Below are 17,081 nucleotides of genomic sequence, written 5' to 3'. Positions count from 1 at the left end.
AAGGACACCAACGTTGTGACGCGATGTACCAAAAGGGGCACCGAAACAATATACAGCGAGAGATGAGTAGACCCCTTGAGTTACGAATAAGGCTGATCAGGACTGGTCAACGTAACAGTTGGATCCCGATCCTTTGTACCAGCAAGATCAATGCTATATCCCCTTCGCTGTCGCGGAACGCCCTCATTCGGCTGTGGTCGCGGCGGTGTGCCCTGGAGCAAGGAATCTGACCCCGTTGTCGAAGTCGTTGTTGCAGCCAGCGGCGCTGCCGATTGTCCCATGCCAAAGCCTAGAGCATCGGCCGCGGGCTTCCGCCTGCGAACGACCTGGTACCCCTTGTCGAGCTCGATCTCCACGGCACATCGGACTTTCAGTGCGGAGACAGCGGGCCAGACGCCTCGTTCGCCTTTGAGTACCCAATGTGCTAGACTGGTTTGGTCTGGGTTTTGGAAGAGCTTGGGGAAATCGCGAAGCCTTAGGTCTGGAACTAGGGTTAAATGAGACCCCGGGACTGTCTCTTCTATGAGAAGCCTTGCAAGAGGTAATGGTAGGGCGCCGATATAGTTGAGCTGGCGGAGACGGTGGCCAATCTCCAAAAAAATGAGGCGCGTCAGGGCACGGGTCATATTCCAGCGGCCTGTTGTAGGCCTGCGGTCGAGGAAGTTGAGCTCTGAACGGAAGAAGGGTATGATATATGGACGGGCCTGAGAGATAATGAAGTGGTTTACGTTGAAGAGCTCCGCAATTCGGGAAAGCGGAGATTCCCCTTCTTCGTAGTGTGTGTGACGCCATGGTTTAAAGACCGCGTCCTGACTGTGTGGCCAGGGGACGATGGAGCCTGTCTCGTCTTTACAGTAGATTGTTACGGGGGCGTAGAGAGAGTTGTTGGTGGCATTGGAGGCGACCGCGGCGGACCAGATTAACTGTGGTTTCAAAATTAGTTAGGTAGATCTGTATAAGTCAAAACATGGGCAGATGGACGTACCACGTTCGGCGCAGTTAGGTAGTTAAGCAAGTTCGGTGTTCCGCTCCGCCCTGACGTAGCGACTGTGATATTCAGAATGCGCTTGGATCTAGCATAGGCCTCTTCAAATGTAAGGTCGCCTAGGTTGGCGCGAACACACTCCTCCAAGACCTCCGCTTCGAGAAAGTAGCCCCTTGTAAAGTATCGCTTCGTCCGTCGAAGTAAAGTTCTCAGCCCACCATTTGCTAGACTAGATGGAAGTGGTCGACGACCCAGCCAGGATGAAGGCTGAGCTTCATCCCTTTGGCGTTCAAAAGCAGAGAGATCAATGTGCTCGCCGTCTAAGATGCTCAGCAACTCCTCCTCGTTGTGAACACCTACCAAGGCTGCAATAAGCGCACCAGTGGCCGTCCCCGTGATAATTCGTGGCAAAAGACCTTGCAGGTGGAGAGCTTTGACGACGCCGAGGTGACAAAGACCGAAAATTGAACCCCCCTGCAGTAGTAATGTCGATCTACCGAACGCCTGGCGCGTGTCGTGAAGCAGCTCTACCTTGGCCTGGGATGTGAAGCCGCTGTCATGCACCGGCGCAGTCTGTAGTGCTGTCACATGCTGTATGGAAAGGGCGACCTGTGTGATGTAGTCATCAATTAGCAACTTCGTGCCTGCATTGGCATGTAAGAAGAGCTTGGGCGAGGTGATATTGCCGAGGTTGCGGACGAGACCTGAGCGGAGAAGGTTGACCAGCGTGAGGATATCGTCGTCTTCCCGCGCGGTCATCAGAGCCGTCAATCTCCCCATGATAAGCCGAGAATCATAGTGCTTGCTAGACGGATTCTGACGCCTAGACTTGTAAGCATAGCGTACTGATAACATGCATCGAAGATAGTCACCACAGATCCAGACTCAGGAGCTCATCTAGCTCAAATGCAGACTCTTCCCAATCGTCGTAGTTCCTTGCTATGGTCAAACTATGACGTAGTCGAGTTCGAGGCGATTTTGACCTCCACCAAGAAAGAAGTCTCTACAGCGATACAAGATCAGCCAGGCACCTCGAGCATGTGGAGTAGTATAGGGGACTTACTTCTTTCCAGAAGAGTGTCACATCCAGCACCATGCTGATGACAGCAAAGACCAGGGCGTAGACAGCCATGACGGGAGGTGTGAACCAAATGGCAGCGGGGAGACAAAGTCATCTAGGATATCTCACGCTTGCTGCACATGTTTGCTAGGCAGATGAAGAGGGAGGTCATGAGGCTGGGCGGAGGAAGTGGGACGAACCGTTGCATCACAAGCAAGCGGAGCTTACCGTACTGTACATACTCTGCCTAAATGCGGACCAGCCTAGACTCCAGAATTGAACAATATTTTTTGCTTTACACCTTGTTCCAGCTAAAAAAGCGCCAGGTCCTTGGACACATAATAAAAGTGGCACATAAAAATTTCATGGTCTTGAATTTTTGAATTTCATTTCGCTGTTCGCGAAAATAAAAGGTTTCTCCAGACACCCTAACTAACCCACCGAGCGGACATTACATTTATTCCTCGACGATGTTACCCTTCTCAGACACGTACAGACCGTCAAGGAACTAGCCCACAAATATTAGTAACAGGTTCCGTTTAACAATCTCGTGAACCTCACCTTTCGGATATCCTTGTTTCGGACTCTGCAGATCTGCTGGATGTCGGCGGCGCTCTGGGAAACAGCCTCCAGGGAGTTACCGGAGAGCTGGAGCTCGTCCTTGACGTTGGGAGACGCAATGATCTCAACACCGGGCTGGCAGATGACACGGCGGACGTACTTCTCACCCAAGAAGTTACTAACACCAATTAGCAAGATCTTCGAGAGTATATATGTCGAACGGGATAGAGTTGCGCATTTTGAATCCAAGTAATGTTGTTTCCGCCACCCTCGTCCTTAACACGCAAATCCAATCCTATTTCAATGTAGGAGCGATGCATACCGGATCTCAACATCGTACTGGCCAGTCTCGGCGTTCTTCTCAATGTTCACGTTGATGGGAAAGTGAGCGTAGACATAGCGCATCTTGTACTTGAAGCCCTTGGTGACACCGATGATGAGGTTGTTGATGATGGTGCGGACGGTGCGGAGGGTAGCGACACCCTTGCGAGAGCCGTGGTGCATCTCAATGGAGATGACGTCCTTCTGGGGGCGGCCGAAGGTGACGGCAATGTGGGAGAGATCCTTGGTGAGCTTGCCTGTTAAGAATGATCGTCAATGCCGTCCCATTGTATGCGCCAAAACAGTCGAGAGTCGAGATTTTCCGGCTGTCAGCGCAGTATTGGTTGTGCGTACCTCGGGGACCCTCGACGGTCACGACTCGCGAGCGAATGTGAACCTTCACTATAGGCGAATTCAAATCAGTTCGTGTTCAAAAATGACCATGAATATTCCATATTGCCCGCAATCGGATTATCCGGCGCTGATGGCAATCGCGTGGACAATCCGTCTTCCCAACACAGCCAGCAAGCGCCTCCCAGTCATCCATAACGTGTTGTATCGCCCTCCAACTCAAATGCTGATAAAGGAACCAGGGTCGCAAGCTCACCATTCTCGGGAATCGGGAGCGTCTCCTCGGAGTGAATGTACCGCATCTTGACTGCTGCGTGGGCTTAGAATGTCCGAGGGGCAGGTTGTCGATGTCGTCGAGCAGTCGGGTCGTCGAAAAGATCGAAGGTCAGTCGAAGCCGCACACAATCTTTCCCGGTGGTGGAGCGAAAACACGAATCACGGGGTTGTGCGTCGCTTAGCGTCGAATCGGGCTTAGCGCCTCATTTAGGTTCTAGGGTTCATCTAGGCTCTCTGCAAGTATACAGACTACGAATCCTTTAATTCTATTCATGTCACGGGCACTTCAACTTGAAAGTCTAGGTATTATACATTACACCGCCGTTGTTAATGATTAATATATACAAAAGGAAGAAATATAAGCAGAATCCGACATCATGTCCAGGTATCTTCTCAATTGTGCCAAGACCGGTCATCGGAGGAGGCGGAATACATGAAGTACGGACGTCAGGTCTCTTTTCGCTGGACTTCTTGGAGCCACTTGCCAGCCAGACTTTTCAACCTCGATGCCAGCTCGTCATGCTCGTCTAGAGCAACAATATCATCCCCACCACCAATACTTCTTCCATTTACCAGGACGTTCGGCACAGTCCGACGACCGGTATTCTCCCCTAAAAGTGACTGTAGCTGGGGTCCGAGCGGGTGTTGGTCCAGCTCTACCACAAAAGGCGTCGGTACAATTGAGTATCTATCCAGAAGAATTGTCTTGGCTTTCTTGCTGTAGGGACAGTAGGATTTGGAGAAGATGATAACTGTAGACCCCATCAGCGGCAAAGTCGAAGCGAAATACGACAAAGTACAGACGCAAACTTACTCGGCGACCGCTTCAATATGTCGTTCAGTTCGGCCTTCGTCTCCTTCTGCTCATTTTCCAGTTGCTGCTGCTTCTGCTTCTCTTTCTCGACTTCGTCATCCACTCCAGGCACAGCCTCAGACTCGGCATAAGTTTCAGCTTCACCGTCTCGGCCTTTTTCCTTGGAAATAGTCATCTTCGTTCGGCCGGCAATTGAAATCTCCTCTGTGCCTTCTTTTTCGGGAATGTCGAGTTGCTGCTGCGTATCTGGCTGCGCCCGTGGAATGGCCGGCTGCTCTTGATCATCGCTAACAACATAAGTATATTCATCGCTGGATTTAAAGCTTGGGTGTTCTTTGTCCGTAGGAGGTAGATGGCTGCCTGTCTTTATGTTCCCTGCCGCCTCTTTCTCCGCATTTATTGCCGTCACCGTTGACTGATAGAATTTCTGGTTTTGGACACTCTCAGAATCGCCCTGAAAATTGCTCTGGTTAGATAGCCGGTCTAAAGACATTCAGTGAGTTTGAAATGCATGGCATACCGAGTAGTGCAAGTACAATATGAACGTTACCAACGCCGTGGCAGCGAGGACACGAATGCGCCGTTGGGAGAACATTAGGAGATTTTGGCGGATTGGGTCCCGGATAGTTTTTCTGGTATAAATTTGAAGCGAATCGCCTGGGTAATGGATTTATGTCCTTAGAGTGAGGGTATATGATGAGTGCATTTGTTGACGGCTCTTCGTGGATCAATCATCTGCTAACGGGTCATGTCATAGGGGCGGTTCCGGCACGAGTTGAACCGTACATTTGGCGAGCGCAAAAGATTAAGAGACACGGTATAAACGGGCAGCACTTGAGGAGCACGGAGTGAAAGGCTATGCTGTGATTGAAAAAAGACGTGGCCGCTGCGATGTTTGCAAAGTCGCGGCAGTGTCTCGCGCGTGGGGGAGAACGAAACGAACCCCGAGGCGGCCCGTGCTGTGCAACCCCGATTTCCGAAGGTGGCCCGGAAACCATCAATATGTGGCTGTGCAGTGATGGCCAGTAGTCCATTTTATACCTAACATGTAGCATGCTTCCAAGAACTTTGCGCTTGGATTTGTCCAATTTCTGCAAACCATGCACAAGGCACAACTGATTTCGGCTGAACTTTTCTCTATTATAGATTAAATTAGGAAACTGTCTATGCTATCGGGTATGGGTTATAATCAGTGGTATCATGGTCGAAAACAAAACAAATAATTGAGAAAGCCAAGGATATGAGGGGCCGTGTGAAGTATGTATATGGAATAGATGCAAGGAAATCAATTCCGTGCATGCAGGGGGGAGAGCAACCGCAGAACCGGCAGCGGTAGGTAGAACTTGGCAACTCGAACAACAACTCATAACCACACTCAATCGCAAACGGATGACGTCCGTATAGTCACACAATCACTTTTAAAGGTTGGAGTTTTCTTGATGTCTCCTATGGCACAGACCGGCCACCGGTGACTAGACCGCAATAATGGAACCGGAGCGAGTACCGAGTGTAGCCCTGCGCTTGCCTTGAACTAGAGTCATCCAATCTTCCCATTCTTTGGCGATTTCCATCAAGACATTGCCCATAACAGTGGCCGAGGCCATCAATCCATGACCTTCGCCTTCGAGGACCCGGACTTCGCAACGCCTCATGGTTTGACCCAGCCACCGGACATTATCAACAGGAACACGAGTATCTCGGCTCCCGTGGTGGATAACGACATTCCGAGTGATATCGACGTATCGGAATCCAATCGGTTGATGCCGCTCTAGACATACAAGCAGATCCACTGCAGGATTGGCGTGTGTTGTGGCTAGTTCCCAGATCTTGTGCGTCAATCGGGTGTCGTAATCCATTTGTCGCTCACGCTCTAGGGAGTCAATAGCAGTCTGGCTGGTGAAAGCCGGGGACTTTGTATCAGTTGTTGCATTGACATCAGGTGCCACATGGACATTATCCATGGATTTGACGTCAATCTTCTCTGGCTGTTGTTTTCCATCCGCGCGAGTATCGAGGGTCATGGCTCGTGGGCCCTCCTTCGCAGTGGCACGGCGTTTGCTTCGTCGCGGGGACTTGGGTAGACTAGATGTAAGACTCGTACTGGTGGCACTCATGAAGCTCGAATTGGCAATTTTGAGGAACGACGCTGGCAAGGCGCGGAGAAACCGATGCGAGTAGGGCACAGCGTTATTTGGGACAGGGGTTTTGTATGAGCCAATGTTGGACAATTGGGATGGAGGAATCCAGGGCGCTAATAGGTGAATACGGCCGCGGATATGTTGTGGTATTCTCAGGGCAGTTGCGAGGGCATAGATAGCACCCGCTGAATGGGCCAATATGGAAAACTTGGTGACTTTCAGATGGTTGCAGACAATCGCAACATCATCTCGTGGGTGTCAGCATTATTATCACTGGAGCCGAGAATAAGGACTTACCAGGCCAGCTGAGAGGAGTTCCAGCATCCGTCGTATATGGGCCGCTTTCACCAACCCCAGGTCTATCTAGCGTCACAAGTCGGAGGCCAAGAGATCGTGCCAGCTCATCATAGAAAGCCATTAAATATCTTGTGAGTCCCATACCAAGGCAGCAAAGAACCATATGACCTTTAGGGTCCCCCACTTCTGAAAATGCTATCACACGGCCACTTGTAGGGTGGCGTACTCTTTGTGTCAACTTCGGCGACGCTACATATTCAGTTACTGCGAGGTCAACGGAGTCTGCGCTTGATGGGCGGTCCTCGACCATAAGCGAAGAACGATTGAGCGAGATCGGCCCGGATGGAGAACGGTGATGAGACCGGTGTGCCGCTTGAGATTCCACGGATCGTCTATAGCGCAGCTTCTCCATTGGGTCTGGTCGGTCGAAGGATTGCCTTGCCGCGAAAGACTGCGATGACACGATGACCGGTCTCGGCGCAACCTGGGGGATGTTGCGAGGAAAAGAGCGGCTCCTGCCCGTCAAGATTGCTGGAGATGGAGCACTCTCGTCAATAATCAATTCATGCTGGCCGAGGCTGCCAGAGGTACTGCTTCGTGTCCGTGACTGCTGCTCGGCTGATGATTCGTTTGTTGGCTGTAGTGGCATATTATCTGTTTCCAGTTCGCTCTTGATCTTTTGTTGCTGATCTTTCAGCTCTTGTATCCTTCGTGAGACCTGCTCAGTCTCACTACCACCGACACTCGATATTCCACTATCTGTTTTGACTTCTCTGCTAGCAGTGGACGGATACCTACTATGCCGGCCAGATCTTCGATGCTTGGGACTAGAGGAATAACCATGTCGTAGTGACGACTCTCGGGTAGGTATAATTCGTCCGCTTCCGATTCCTCCAGGTGTACCTGGAGTACCTTCATGATTGCTTTGTAAGGAGGAGCGATCTAACCCTGTCGGAGTATCGGCAGTTTGCTCCCGGGAAGTATCCAATGAAACAACGGTAGGCCTGCCCTCTTCAACTACGTCGGCCATTGAATGTAAGGAGCGCAAGCTAGCTCTACTGCGTGAAACGTGATGCCTCAAGCCGTCAGTGTAACTGTTGGTTTTCCGTAGTCGATCAAGGTGTTTTTCCTTCTCGCCTGAGAATTCGCGCGACTGTCGCGTTAGAAGGCTCTTCAGACTCTTTTTTGAGCTCGTCGAATGGATGCTTGCCGCTGTTGAAGCTCGCTGAGGACCAGGCTCTGCAGTGATCGTACCAAACACAGGGTCTTCGAGTGCCGCCCTATACGAACTAAACGATGCTTGCGAGGTCGGTCTCCCTGGAGACATAGGTCGCTCGGGATTCAGTCTGAACTTGGGAGACTTCGGGGTTTTTGGAGTTGGCGGGGCCCGTGCCATGCGAATAATCGGCGACGCTGCGGCATCATCCGGATGCAAGAAAGGACTATGAGGCGGCTCATCGAGGGGGTTGGGCAAACCATAAGTCACGCCAAACCCATGCTCACTGGTTGAACGTTGCTCTGGAACGGAAAGGCTTTCGGGAGGGAAATAAACTGGTGTTGAGGGATCAGTTTCCGAATCGATGCGCGGGACGTTCAGGTCGAAATGCGACTGGACGGGCACGGAGATGGCTGAAAGAGAGGATATCAACGAAGTTATGACCTCGGGCGAAGTTGGATCGCCGGCGCTCGAAGGATTGCCGGGATGTGCGCGTGAACGGTCGTTTCTGCGACGCCTTGCAAGGAGCGAAGACTGGATAGGGGTTTCCGCAGTGGCGGCGGAATGTTGTTGTTCCGCACAATCCATAGCGACTATTGACTATAAGCTCTCCAGGAATGTTTCTCTCCACTCCGTGGGCCAGTGAAACAGTCACCGAGGACTATATGCGGGAGAGGATAGCGCGAGTTTGCATGGTCCAGTAGGAACTGGAAAGATCAGGTATCGAGGGATGGGAACTATCTCAATGACCTGGCTCAATAATGGGTTATGTTAGCACCACTCGCGTGCCAGCCAGTCGTTTCTTGGAACACAGTAAATTTGAACTTAATCTGGAAGGATCCAGGCAAGGTTTCCTTGCTCTAGGGAACGCGGCGACGCGCCTTGCCGAAGTTCCAAGGGTCCCAGGGAAGTGGAACTGCAGTGCAGATCTAGAAAAAAGAGATTCTCATGGAGAGGGAAAGAGTGCGAGAGAAAAACAAGGAATGAGACAAGGGGTAAAGCAATACTGAGAGCTTAGCAGGCAATAGAATAAGGAACGAATGGCAGAAGAAGTGCAAAGATCCCAAATAGGAGTACAGGCGGATAAGCTCCGTGAGGGGCAGATGGCTGAATATAGATTATAGAGTTATGTAGGTAAGAATTAAGAAAACGTGGAGATAAGGGGGGGGGAAAGGAAAAAAAAGAGAAAAGAGAGGCTCTCAGTTTCTCATAAGGCGCGATATGCTGCGCCTGTGAGTGTAAATGTGACCCCTTGGATGATATCCGATCTTTTCAACCAGGAGAAAAGGCTCGAATCAGGGATGATCCTGTGCTCAAGCTGGACCCCAGCGGCCCACTGATCTATTCCCGAAAGCTGGACAGTCCTCCACACAGTTCGCAGATCCAAATTTGAGGACGTGCGGTCCTGCAAGCTGTCTCAGCTCCTCGACTCAAAGCCACTACTCCAGAGTACTACTACTATTACAGCGTCATCCCAATCACGCGGCACAAAAGCCAAACAGAGATGGCTTGGTATCGAGAGAAACAAATGGGTTGGCCCTTGCTCCTTTCAACGATCCCAAAGGATTCTGGTGGCTCTTTCTGTTCAACCATTTGGCGGAATAAATCATGATCCATGATGAAATTACATATGCTGAGCGACACCCGAAGATACACGGCACGGGACTGTGAAACTTCGTCGGGTTCTCTTAGCGTCGATTTGAGCTTGTACGGAGTACTCTAGTACGCCTCGCCTCGTGCGTGGAGCAAAGCTTCTCTCCGTACTATCTGCAGGCTTTGATTAGTCTATGCAAGTTGACTCTGAAGTACCCTACGTAGGGTATTGCACACTATATGGCCTAATATGTACTGCTATTTAAGCAGACTCGAACAAACTAGGCGACAGGCCAAATACATAGTTTCAGGGCTATTTTCGGATGATGTTACTTATCACTCAGCGGAGTGTATTCTTCTATACCGACCATGGTCCATCAATAATGACTTCAGACACTAATACTCCATCAGCGTGCCCTGACCCATATTTAGGGATGCGCTCCCGCTTGATAACGACATTATCGCCAGATGAAGTAGTCAATTCGTCAACCCGACTCTAAACGTTGGGTGGTGTGAACCTGTGAGGCTGTGGCTGTACATATTTCCGATGGTCTCCCGCGGCTTGGCAAAACACCTTGGCCGATGCAACAACTAGTGTGACGACTACTGGGCAGTCTGGCGCGCTTCTTACCAGTCGATAATCCCGCGCAACGAAGATTATTCACAATTCCATTCAAATCGGCCTGCGACCACTGATTTAATAGGTACTCTTAATTCGAGATATGCGGTGACTGCTGGCTCTTGCAGCAATTTTCGTCCGTAATGGACGCCTACCCCCAATCTTATGTCGCTGATAACCTGCCATTCATTCTACTTTGCGGTCTCGAGGCCGACGATGCGCGGGCGGACCTAGAAGCGAGAGATACAAATTATCCTCTTCTAAAAGAGAACGGCATTCTAATAGAATCCGATTTTCCACCATTAGAGGGGCAGATTGCAGAGGGGATCCGGCATGTTTTCTTCAGTGAAGCTGCGCCGCGAACCTCTCAACACGATGTCATTGAAGGAAATACCAGGGTGGAATATAGAGTCAAGTCTATCCGAAGGGTACGTTTCGTGTTTCATGCTGCATCTGGCTCACAACAAGGACACCTTCAAGGGCCAGCCTTTCACCCATCAGCTCTTTTATCATCGAGTCCCATTTCCTAGACCAGACCTCTAATGCTGCTGTAGAACTATAGACTTCCGCCGCGCAAGGCTAATCCTCCCCCTGCGTCGCCCACAACAAGCTTGACAGAGAAACAAGACTATGGGTCTTCGATCGTCTTGCATTCACCTATATCCCCGTTGACGCCCAGCTCCCCGACCTTCCCCGACTGCATAATGACACCTCTATGGGCTGCAAGACATCAGGATCTGGTCCCCGCCGCAGTGATAAACTTCTTCCCTTTCTGTCTTGACTCAAATATGAGCTCCCTGCGCGACAATCAGCTGAAGATAGAAATCAACGGCTTGAAGAAAGAATGGTCCTCTTCGGGTTACAAAACCCGCTTCGTTGTTGTGCTTGTATCAGAGGAACCTATCGGAAATGACATGGGTGACTTTGACGACCGTGTCCTGGGGATTCGGAGAGCAACCAACCTCGAACAGAAAATGCTATTCGTTCTTCCACCTGGCGTAAGCCCCGAGGAACTCGCGGAAATCACAAGATCATTATTTTCCATATTGCAGCCTTTGCTGATGGAGTACTATAGAGACTTGTCTAAACACGCTCGAAGGAAACGAAATAGAAGCAGTATACCACCTCCAACAGCACCGCCAACAAGTGGAACGTCTCAAACATTATCGCTCCAGGGATGGAATACTCGATATGAATTCAAAATGGGAGTCTTTGCGGAGTTTCGACAAGAGATTGATGCGGCTTTGAAGAACTACGAAAGCGCATACGAAACCCTCTTCGGGCAAGAGGTTTTTGAGAACATTGCTGGCTGGGATCCTAAGTTCAATGATGCCCGCCTGTTAAGCGACGCGCTTGCCATACGTATAATTCGCTGCTTGCTGTATACTGGACATACAACTTCTGCAGTACGGTTCTGGGTCACCCACCGGAGTCGCTCACAAGATATACTGAACAGGCGTGGCAAAGGGACAAGAAACTACGGATGGGAGGCTTGGGAAGCTAGATGGTCATCAGTGATGGCTCAGCTTATCCATCAAGTCGGGATACCTCAATTAATACCGACCGGAGTTGCACAAAATCAATTTAACGAGCACAATACAATATTTGTGCCACACGAGAAAACATACCCTTTACCAAATGAAGTCACGCCATGGGAGCAGCTTCATCACGAGGGATACTGGCTATACCGCTCAGCAAGGCATACTATGTACCGGCGAGTGTTGGCGGAGCAAATCCCAGCAGAAGATCGGACACGGCCGGGGCAGTCTCCTGCATCTCAGATAGCGAGCAAGGCCTATCTTTATGACACATATCTCGCTCCGGAGACTCACGTCGAGACCGCGGGGCCGGAAAACGGGGGTTTCGATCACTCAACGCTCATTTTAGATGCTCTCAAGGCGGCACTTGTTGAATTCTCGAAGCGAAATCAAGTACGAATGACGGAGAGACTTAGCTTGGAAATCGCGGAAGAATATATGCGCTCGGGTTCCTGGCTGGAAGCTTATGAGACACTCTATCCACTCTGGCCGGTTCTTACTTGGCGGCGCTCTGGGTGGTGGCATCTCATAGATAAAATCGCCTGGGCCCTGCGGGAATGCGCATTGCGAGTCCAGGATAGTGAAACAATTCTTAAAGTCGATTGGGAACTCTTATATGGGGGTAGGGCTCCTCTGTAACTATCCGCTCACGATTCTTGTCCTCTGACCTCCAAATGCCCTTTAGCTTTCCCACCGCGGCCTGACTGGCATTATAACATTCACGAAAGCCTTGCAGAATTTCCTTCTGGAAAACCGAAGCCGTCAGTCGTTATTAAAGCAGAAGATGTCGTCCCAAGCGGTAAGACCTCCCTCACAAAGCCGCAAGATAACAACTAAGACTCTAGTCGTTCTCCAGTCATCGCAACATTCAATTTTCGAAAACCCGAAGGCAATGTTGGCGAGCCTTTACAGGGTCAACTTGTCTTAAAGTCCTGCGCCCAAAAGTCATCAGCTCCTATTAGGTTCACGGAAGTGAAAATAGTCTTTGAGGGTTGCCTTCGTCCAATCCGGCTGCAGTCGGACTCAAGTACACATGCGGATGCAAGTACTCCAAGCCTCATTTCATCGCCTTCGCTGCAAGACCCGGGCGCGATCTCCGACTCATCGGTCCTCCAGTCACCCACAAGTGCCCTAGCCGCGCTCACTGGTATTGCAGACTTGACGATGGGGCCCTTTCAAACCAAAGTGTATGATCTGACTTGTATACCTCGGGAGGCTGGAGAGTCTCGGGTAGCTTCAGTGGCGCTTCTGGTCGAGGAAGAGAAATTCGACCTTGCATGCGCGGTCACAGATCTGACACAACAAGAAACATTCTGGTGGGAACAAACCCCAAGGGGCCCAATACGAAGGCGGGCGGGCAAAGGTCGTGATGTCAACCGTTGCAAAATCCTACCAAAGCCGCCTAAGATTCGAATCACGGTTCCGGACATCAAAGACACGTACTATACAAATGAGCGTATTCTCCTCAATGTTGTGATTGATAATGAAGAAACTGAAGCCGCTGATGTTGTTGCTGAAGCCAGACTTTTCGGCAGCCAGGACTCTTCAATCAAAATGTCATGGCTTGATCAGGAGGGCTTAGACAATCCATCTCTTGACTCAGAATCTGATACCCCGGAGGAGTTATCTCACTTCGTTAAACGGCCAGTTGGAGTAATACAAAGCTTGTCCAGATCTGAGCTACCGATTGTGCTCTCCAGCAGCGAGAACAGTTGTGAGTACGAGCTCGAAGTATCCGCTTTATACAACCTTGTTTCGGATATCCATACGCCCATCATTGCTACTGCGCGGTTAACCATTTCTATAATTCGACCATTCGAGGCGAACTATGAATTTCTTCCTCGCCTCGATTCCCTGCGATGGCCGGACTTTTTCGCGGTCGAAGATGATTTGGGCGGATCTCAACAAGATCCAAAGCCGAGAGGACTGCGACAAAAGTGGTGTCTCGATGCGAAGGTCGTTTCTTTTGCCCGTGAAGCCCTGATCATTGAGAAAATGTCCATTGCTATATTAAGTATTAACGGAGGTGCCCTTTCTCAAATCGGTCCCGAGATCGTTGTCAGCCCAGAGGCGCCGGAGATTCGTCCTGAAGAACTTCGACAGTCTTCCTTCATGTTGAATGTCCAGAAAATGATCCTGGGTGACCGGCGCCCTACATCGCTTAATCTGGCTCTGGAGATTCAGTGGCGGAGAAGTGACACAGAAATTGGCTTATACAGCACCAGCAATAACCTCACGACTACTAAACTCGCGGTTCCGCGATTTGTGATACCAGCGGGCGAGCCCCGTGTGCTGGCGTCGGCTATTCCCTCGCAGATGTTTCTCGGCTTGGTGCATGTGGAGTATACGTTGGAAAATCCGTCATTGCACTTTCTCACCTTCAACTTGACTATGGAAGCTAGTGAACAATTTGCTTTCAGTGGCCCAAAGACAATGGTGGTTCAACTAGCGCCTGTGAGTCGACACACGGTCCGTTACAATCTTCTGGCATCCAAAAAAGGTCTATGGATTCAGCCGCAGCTGCTCGTGGTTGACACCTACTTCAATAAGTCTCTACGGGTGCTCCCCACGGAAGATATGCGGTCAGATAAAAAGGGCATCTCGATATGGGTCGATGCTGAGGATTAAATCGGTTCATGGAGTGTGGTACTGTGGTATGGCAGCCGTTGTGGTATCTTGAGCAACATGGTATTTCAATCCAGGAGTATATATGATACTGAATAGGCAACTGCAAACTATGAGTATCATCAATGATGAATGAAGCTGAACCTATTGAGGGCTGATGTAATCACGTGAGTTCTCTTAACTATCAGAGGTAACGCGCCCTTATTCCCGTCCGCCGGGGTCGATGCGGCCCAAATAAAGACTAGCGTCGGCGATCGCGACGGCTCCCGCAACTTTCCCATTTTGTTAGGCGGAGAGAGACTCCAGGACATGGTCTCTTCTCCCCTACTACTACCACTCCACCTAGCCGTATGGGTTTGTGTTGATTTACAGTTCATATTCCAGTCGCAGCTGGAAAAACTTTTATTTTTACTTCAATAAAATTCAACACTTTCAACAAAATACCTAAAAAATTCCGGAATTCTCCACGGCAGCGCCTACAATCCAGTTCTCTCCCCACCGTTTCCATCGTCAAGTGAGAGCCATGGCGGCGCAAGCGGCCTTGATCGCCGACACGATAGTGGGCATGAAGCGGGCCCTCAGAAATGAGAATGACTGTATGCAGGAATTCCCAGAAGCTTGCGGGGTATCTGTTTTTCATTGCTTTTCAGCGCGCTCTTTCTGACTTGGGCTTTCTTAGTTTCAGGCCCTGATGATCCAATAACGCAACCAACAAATAGAGGAAACAAGCTTCGAGAGAATGCAAGATTTGTAAAGGAGGGAGCCATGGGTTATGTGCACGCTGAGAATTTATATAAACAGGTATACCCTTCTTTCTGCACCGCCTTCTTCTTGACTTCGGACTCTTCTCTGGCCGATAGAGAAACGGCGCCATATTCGCGTTGCGCCTGACTGATATTGATCGTATTTTATGCAGAAAGTCGAACACGCCGGGTTTACTCGTTATATTCTTCACCATAATCCTGTGCGCTACGACTCAGAAGGCGACGAGCTTGATGATGATGACGATGATTCAGAAGCAGATGCGGCCGTGGCGGAAGAGAATCCCTTTTCTGAGATCGCATTAGAGCGTAAGTGCAATTTTCCCATTCAAATAAAGAGAACCGTTATAGTGTACTGACTTTTTGGCTGCCGCGACTACCCAGATTTTCTATGCCCTCTTAAATATCCGTCCGAACTTCCCTCTCACCCATCGTTGTCTCACGCATATACCTCCAAAGCTCTTTCCAACATGACGCAGGCTATTGAGGCCAAATTGCGTCAGGAACGGGCTCTATTATGGCGGGCAAGAAACCTACACCGGCAATTCCTCGGTGATGGGTCCTGGGCGCCGTGCGGTTTATTCGAAACGTCTGAGGACAGTTTGATTTTTGAGCCCCAGATAGCTAGCACAGGACGAACCTCCCCAATACTACGTTATGAGATCAACGGGATCAATGATTTGGGCACAAAAGACGTGAACAGCTCAGGGGGCAATGGACAGAAGCCTTTATCTGCAGAAGAAGCTGCACCGCCTCAATACGGCAATGATAGAATCACTAAGGCAACATCGGATATCGAAATGACGATCGAAGTGAATGACGGAACAGGGTATGCGCCGTATAACCCCGGCCCTGGTTACTCAAAAGAGCCGAAGTTTGAAGAAGTGGATACGGCTGTCGGTGATCTTCCGCATCATTCAGAAGCACGAGAGGGTGCAGCCACTGTGAATGACGAGAAAACGGAGGAATCATACGGCGACCAGGATAGGATGTTCGACACTGTAGAGACGATGGGTAAAGAAGCTAAAGAGACGGGGGACGCAGATCGAGTACATCAGAACAGTGATAGTACGGGCGCCATTGACGAGGATATCGAAATGGGAAATGGCCTATCTCCAGAGCCACCGCGGCGAATGACAACCAGAGCTCAGACCAATGCAGGCCAACCGCATCACGTCTCCGACTTCAGGCATGCATCTCCTTCCACCTCGAGTGATACTCTCAGTTCGCTTCCCATACCTCACCCGCTCTATCTCGTGCCAAATTTGGTTCGACAAGACCCCAATTTTGGCTTGCCACCTAACGAGGCTGAAGACACCCGACGACTACTCTGGTCATACGTCCAGAAACAGGAGGAGACCGTTCGCGGGTTTGAGCATATGCTTGAGACTCTTCTGCGAGCATGCCGGATGAAAGAAGACGTTCTTGAATGGTGTAAAGCGGAGGGACACGTCGGCGAGTTGAGCGATGGAGAGGATTGGTACGATCGTGAGAAATGGGGTCTTGCCGAAGGCGAAGACCTTAAGAAAGGCGCGGACGAAGACGATATTGAGCCGGTTGAAGAGAGCCGATCGTCGAACAAGCGAGGCAGAGGCCGTCGCGCATAGCACGATCAGCTACCCTGTTACCTCCCCGTCTTTTAGCACCTGTGTAGTGTCGTTGCACATCGATTTCTTAGCGCGGAGTTGGTGGACATTCTTACACTCAACATTTGTTTTTGATCAAACGGTTGCGTGTGAAACACTTGATCTTTTCTACTATGTTGCTCGGATACGCATTTGGTTGGGGCTACTCCTATCACTGGTCGTTACTTTCACAAATCCTGGAAGTTTACTGGACTGTGAATGGGAGTGCTTGGAGTTATAATGATTCTGAGCGGTATAGATGACTTCTGAGCCATGTCCGGCATATTAATGATAAAACAGA

General features: G+C 50.3%; 6 protein-coding genes across 6 annotated transcripts; 2 read left to right on the top strand and 4 right to left on the bottom strand.

Annotated features, from left to right (window-relative positions):
• Positions 1 to 3: 3 nt before the first annotated feature.
• Positions 4 to 2,271, bottom strand: BDW74DRAFT_12159 (triacylglycerol lipase family protein). Its single transcript, XM_073722034.1, has 4 exons — positions 2,049 to 2,271; positions 1,858 to 1,988; positions 986 to 1,808; positions 4 to 923 (listed from the first exon to the last, which is right to left on the bottom strand). Exons 1-4 carry the CDS (start codon positions 2,115 to 2,117, stop codon positions 81 to 83), a joined length of 1,866 nt encoding a protein of 621 aa, XP_073584435.1. The 5' UTR covers positions 2,118 to 2,271; the 3' UTR covers positions 4 to 80.
• A 37-nt stretch (positions 2,272 to 2,308) lies between these two features.
• Positions 2,309 to 3,673, bottom strand: BDW74DRAFT_151870 (60S ribosomal protein uL6). The gene is made up of 5 exons (XM_073724265.1): positions 3,535 to 3,673; positions 3,282 to 3,329; positions 2,929 to 3,184; positions 2,607 to 2,784; positions 2,309 to 2,553 (listed from the first exon to the last, which is right to left on the bottom strand). The coding sequence occupies exons 1-5, from the start codon at positions 3,578 to 3,580 to the stop codon at positions 2,503 to 2,505; spliced, it is 579 nt and encodes a 192-aa protein (XP_073584434.1). The 5' UTR covers positions 3,581 to 3,673; the 3' UTR covers positions 2,309 to 2,502.
• A 171-nt stretch (positions 3,674 to 3,844) lies between these two features.
• On the bottom strand, positions 3,845 to 5,276 carry BDW74DRAFT_151863 (glutaredoxin). Its single transcript, XM_073724264.1, has 3 exons — positions 4,889 to 5,276; positions 4,369 to 4,822; positions 3,845 to 4,306 (listed from the first exon to the last, which is right to left on the bottom strand). The coding sequence occupies exons 1-3, from the start codon at positions 4,961 to 4,963 to the stop codon at positions 4,002 to 4,004; spliced, it is 834 nt and encodes a 277-aa protein (XP_073584433.1). The 5' UTR covers positions 4,964 to 5,276; the 3' UTR covers positions 3,845 to 4,001.
• A 214-nt stretch (positions 5,277 to 5,490) lies between these two features.
• BDW74DRAFT_12130 (uncharacterized protein) lies at positions 5,491 to 9,043 on the bottom strand. Its single transcript, XM_073722027.1, has 2 exons — positions 6,804 to 9,043; positions 5,491 to 6,754 (listed from the first exon to the last, which is right to left on the bottom strand). The coding sequence occupies exons 1-2, from the start codon at positions 8,605 to 8,607 to the stop codon at positions 5,841 to 5,843; spliced, it is 2,718 nt and encodes a 905-aa protein (XP_073584432.1). The 5' UTR covers positions 8,608 to 9,043; the 3' UTR covers positions 5,491 to 5,840.
• Positions 9,044 to 10,374: 1,331 nt separating this feature from the next.
• BDW74DRAFT_177411 (uncharacterized protein) lies at positions 10,375 to 14,397 on the top strand (the record flags this gene model as incomplete). The annotated part of the gene is made up of 4 exons (XM_073728887.1): positions 10,375 to 10,659; positions 10,786 to 12,391; positions 12,455 to 12,568; positions 12,626 to 14,397. 4 exons carry the CDS (start codon positions 10,375 to 10,377, stop codon positions 14,395 to 14,397), a joined length of 3,777 nt encoding a protein of 1,258 aa, XP_073584431.1.
• Positions 14,398 to 14,760: 363 nt separating this feature from the next.
• BDW74DRAFT_151857 (RXT2 domain-containing protein) lies at positions 14,761 to 17,072 on the top strand. The gene is made up of 4 exons (XM_073724263.1): positions 14,761 to 14,990; positions 15,074 to 15,195; positions 15,311 to 15,464; positions 15,540 to 17,072. Exons 1-4 carry the CDS (start codon positions 14,918 to 14,920, stop codon positions 16,760 to 16,762), a joined length of 1,572 nt encoding a protein of 523 aa, XP_073584430.1. The 5' UTR covers positions 14,761 to 14,917; the 3' UTR covers positions 16,763 to 17,072.
• The last annotated feature ends 9 nt before the right edge of the window (positions 17,073 to 17,081 follow it).

The sequence above is a fragment of the Aspergillus multicolor genome (genome assembly GCF_047715735.1).
Source record: "Aspergillus multicolor strain CBS 133.54 unplaced genomic scaffold BDW74scaffold_10, whole genome shotgun sequence".
NCBI lineage: Eukaryota > Fungi > Ascomycota > Eurotiomycetes > Eurotiales > Aspergillaceae > Aspergillus > Aspergillus multicolor.
This window is presented reverse-complemented; position numbering and strand designations above follow the sequence as displayed.